Source organism: Glycine max, chromosome 16 (assembly GCF_000004515.6).
Source record: "Glycine max cultivar Williams 82 chromosome 16, Glycine_max_v4.0, whole genome shotgun sequence".
Classification (NCBI taxonomy): domain Eukaryota; kingdom Viridiplantae; phylum Streptophyta; class Magnoliopsida; order Fabales; family Fabaceae; genus Glycine; species Glycine max.
In genome coordinates this window covers 7,145,528-7,149,282 of record NC_038252.2, presented here as the reverse complement: position 1 = coordinate 7,149,282, position 3,755 = coordinate 7,145,528, and the positions used below count along the sequence as shown (strand labels likewise).

Here is a 3,755-nt window from a genome sequence, read left to right as displayed (position 1 = left end):
GTTAGACCCTACCCAGTTGGTATCAAAATACTTGACTAATTTTAGTAAAAAAAAAATAGACCAATAATATGATTTTGTTTAGCTACCAATTTCTTACAATTTATAATGATAGTCAGTTTGGAGTGCTATACGTGGGGGCCACTTCGAATATCTTTATTAGTTAGGTTTCTTATCAAAAAGAAAAGGGAAAAAATATAGTGGGAATTTGGTGGTCTCAAAGATGAGCATATATATAATTAATATATGTGTTGCAAAGTAATTCGGAATTCGGAAATAGTAAAACATTTTAATCGTTTATTTCTTTTTTCTATTTGGATGTTACAGGGTAAATTTTATGTTGTCTTGATTCGAGCATATTGTTTTTATAGTATTTGTATGGAGATTGATCCAATATTTGTAAGAATGACTTATTATTATTGTTAGAGCTTAAGGAGTAGTACGTGTAACACAATATTATATATAAGTATGTTATATGTTTGTGACATGAGAAAATCATTTATTAATATGAACAAATACAATTTCCCTTCCTACGAGAAATCACCAGACAATTGAGTTTTGTTATGAAACGAAATTTTCATTTATGAGACTGCTAATTAGAGACGTACAAGTTCAGTTACATTTATAACAAGAGACACTTCATTTTATGAAATATGAAGGGCACCCTCACAATTACTACACACAATATTTATTCACATCCCCCCCGACCCACCACACTATGACTATACCACCCCTTCATCTCAAATACTATACAATAATTAAGAAACCCTAAAGGGATATATTTATAACTCCTTAACTAATAGTAGGATAAATTTCATTTCATACTTAACAAGGTTGAAATTAAAATCACATATATACTATATTATATATTGTCACCTCTGTGATAACCATCTCCAAGTGTATCATTGTTCCAAGGAGAAGGGTAATAGTAACCAGAAGATTGACCAAGAGAAGAACCACCCCCTTCACCAATAATCCTTCTACCATCTTGAGTAGTAGTTGGCATTTCATTGCAAGTATAACGAATCAAATCAGCACTTGTGGCATCAAGTTCCTTCTGGAGCCTAATCACTTGCCTTTGGAGCACTGAGATTGCCCCAACACACCCATAAACTGGATCCTTTATCCTTGCCTCGGCTTCATAGGCCAGAGAATTCACTGCATCCTCTCTCTGATGAGGCTGCACCTCATTCAGAAGCTTGCTCACGTTGCTTGCACCGAATATCTTGTGCACATTGGCGAATTTCTGAGGCTCTTCTGGTGGGAAATATGGCGCGAAAATGCAATCCGGCATGCATTTCCTTCTCAGGAACTTGCAGGCAGCACAGGGAGAGTTAGAGTAGCTAGATGAGGCCATGATCTTCACTGCAGTAATGCCAATTAAGAATCAAACACGTACAACTAAAATAAGTATTTTTTTTCAATAAATATTTAAATAAATTGACGCGATACTCTCAGAAACGTTGGAATAAGTACTTATGATTGATTATAGTCTTTAATTTTTATAGCAGCAACTAGGAAATAATTCATTGGATCGAGAGTTAGAGTAGCTAGATGAGGCCATGATCTTCACTGCACTTATACCAATTAAGAATCAAACACGTACAATAAAATCAAAAGTGGCCTCTTTTATTAAAATAAATATTTTTTTTTCAACAAATAAGTTTAAACAAATTGGTGAGATACTCTCAGATATTGGAATAAGTACTTATGATTGATTATAGTCTTTAATTTTTGTATCAGCAACAAGGAAATAATTCATTGAAGAGAGTACGAAAGTTACTTTAATTAGTTCATGAGTACAAAATGTTTAAGCTAACATGTAAATCAAGATACAGTACAATATAATTGATTACGTTCTGAATATTGTAAAAAAGAGAATCCTGTAGATATTATGCACCTCATGAATATAAGTTTAAATTGGAAGTAAATAAAACTATGAAGAAAAAACACCAAAAGACCAGTATATCCATTTCTTGAGAATGGTTTAAAGCTAAGCGGGCTTAATTAATTGTATAGTGGTCATATGGAATCTGAATTTAATCTCCAGACTAGGATGAACATTTATAAAAACTAGGGTTAGGGAGACTTTAGTTGCCTAAAACACATCCTGCTACTTCCTTTTTTGGTAACAACATTTTCTACCACTGTTCAAACTTCTCTAACTTTTTTATCCCTAAGCCGTCTTTATGTTGAATCAAAGTCCACTATTGAACGAGTGGATCGGGAAAATAAAGAAAAGAAGAGCTCCTATTTATAGATTTTTCTGACTATACTACCCAGAACCCTTTTTTTTCTCAATTTTATTTTCCTGACACAGAAGGATGGGGGAGAAAATAAAGCAAAATATATAAATATAGCATATGTTTCTACATGTGAAACGACAGTATTATTAATTGTGGTATATGCTTGATTTCTTGATCATCTCAGACTAATAAATTTCTTCCCTGAATTTCTCTCCCTGTCTCTCATCTCTCCTTAGGTCTAGCCTTCTGTGATTTTCAGTTGGAGGGGGCTAAAAGAAAAGGTGCACACCTACCAGGAATCTTTTTGAGTTTATTGGTGGATATGACATGTGGAAAATTTTTCTCAATTTTCAACTCTTTCAGTAGCACGATACATCATTCACACCCAGAATTTCATTCCAAAAACAACCAAAACCCTGGATCAAGCCTTATGAACATAAATTTATTAGGCAAACAAACATGCAAACACTACCAATCAAAAAGAAGAAAAAGAAACACATAATTGTGGGAAAAAAAAACTCACTATACCTTGTACAGCTAGCTAGGTTTAATTGAACAAACGATATTGTAATTTAGATCAATACCTTTTATTTTATTTTTTCCTCTCTTGCAGAAGGGTCTTTCAAGATCTATTCTTTAATAATGGTGGTGAAAAAGAAGTCTACAAGCACCGGGATAGAAGTCTTGGGAATTCACTATTGGATGTGAGAGTTCAGAGAGAAAACGGAAAACCCTAGTTACTTGCAGGACAAGTTGAGAAAAACCCGCAAATACAATGACAACTAGATAAGCAACAACAAAGAGTAGTATAGGAGGAAAAAGAGCATTTTCCAGTGAGAGAGTGGAAAAGAAAGCGAAAGACAAGTGCAATAAATGGGGCTACAAGTGAAAAGGATTGACTATGACACAACCTTTACAATAATATACCCAACACTGTAGCCAAGGTTAACTGTAATAATCTGTCCCGCTAACAAGTCTATAAATTCTTGGATATCATATATAGCTATGTATTTAGAACCAGTTTATTTGTGGCAGTTGAATGCAAACCAGATTCTCCCTCTCCTTAAGCAACGGTTTATGTTTTGATCACCGCATTAATTTAAGTAGTTCCTCATATATATTTATTTGCCATTAAAGTTGAGGAATCGGAGAGAAAGTGAGCCACCGTATAAAAGAAAAGAGTAGTAGCAGGATTTGTTACGCAGGTGTAATATACAATAGAAGGTTAGTTTTATTTTGATCTCTTCAATATTCTACTTTGTTGTTTTTGGTTGTATTTTAAATAAAGCATAAAAAACGCATATCTTACCTTACTTTTCATTCTAGTATGTCTGTTAAATATTAATTTAACTCGGCTTTTGTATTCCCTTAATTAATATTGAAAAATGAATAGTTTGTTTCTCCATACATCCTTTAAAAAAATATAATTAAGAAGCATATATATATAAATTGTGTGCCTTATGAGTTATGACCAATAATATGCCACATATATTGTTCAAATTAAGGATTATC

The 3,755-nt window shown here is 33.0% G+C and overlaps 1 protein-coding gene across 6 annotated transcripts; it reads right to left on the bottom strand.

Annotated features, from left to right (window-relative positions):
* Positions 1 to 553: 553 nt before the first annotated feature.
* Positions 554 to 3,012, bottom strand: LOC100800167 (LOB domain-containing protein 25). 6 transcript variants are annotated; one of them, XM_014768557.3, is made up of 2 exons: positions 2,828 to 3,012; positions 554 to 1,362 (listed from the first exon to the last, which is right to left on the bottom strand). In XM_014768557.3, exon 2 carries the CDS (start codon positions 1,352 to 1,354, stop codon positions 860 to 862), a length of 495 nt encoding a protein of 164 aa, XP_014624043.1. In that variant the 5' UTR covers positions 1,355 to 1,362; positions 2,828 to 3,012; the 3' UTR covers positions 554 to 859. The 6 variants fall into 6 exon arrangements, with proteins under 6 accessions (XP_014624043.1, XP_003548568.1, XP_014624044.1 ...); XM_003548520.5 differs by having other exon boundaries at positions 2,772 to 3,011; XM_014768558.3 differs by having other exon boundaries at positions 554 to 1,357; positions 2,772 to 2,844.
* Positions 3,013 to 3,755: the final 743 nt, after the last annotated feature.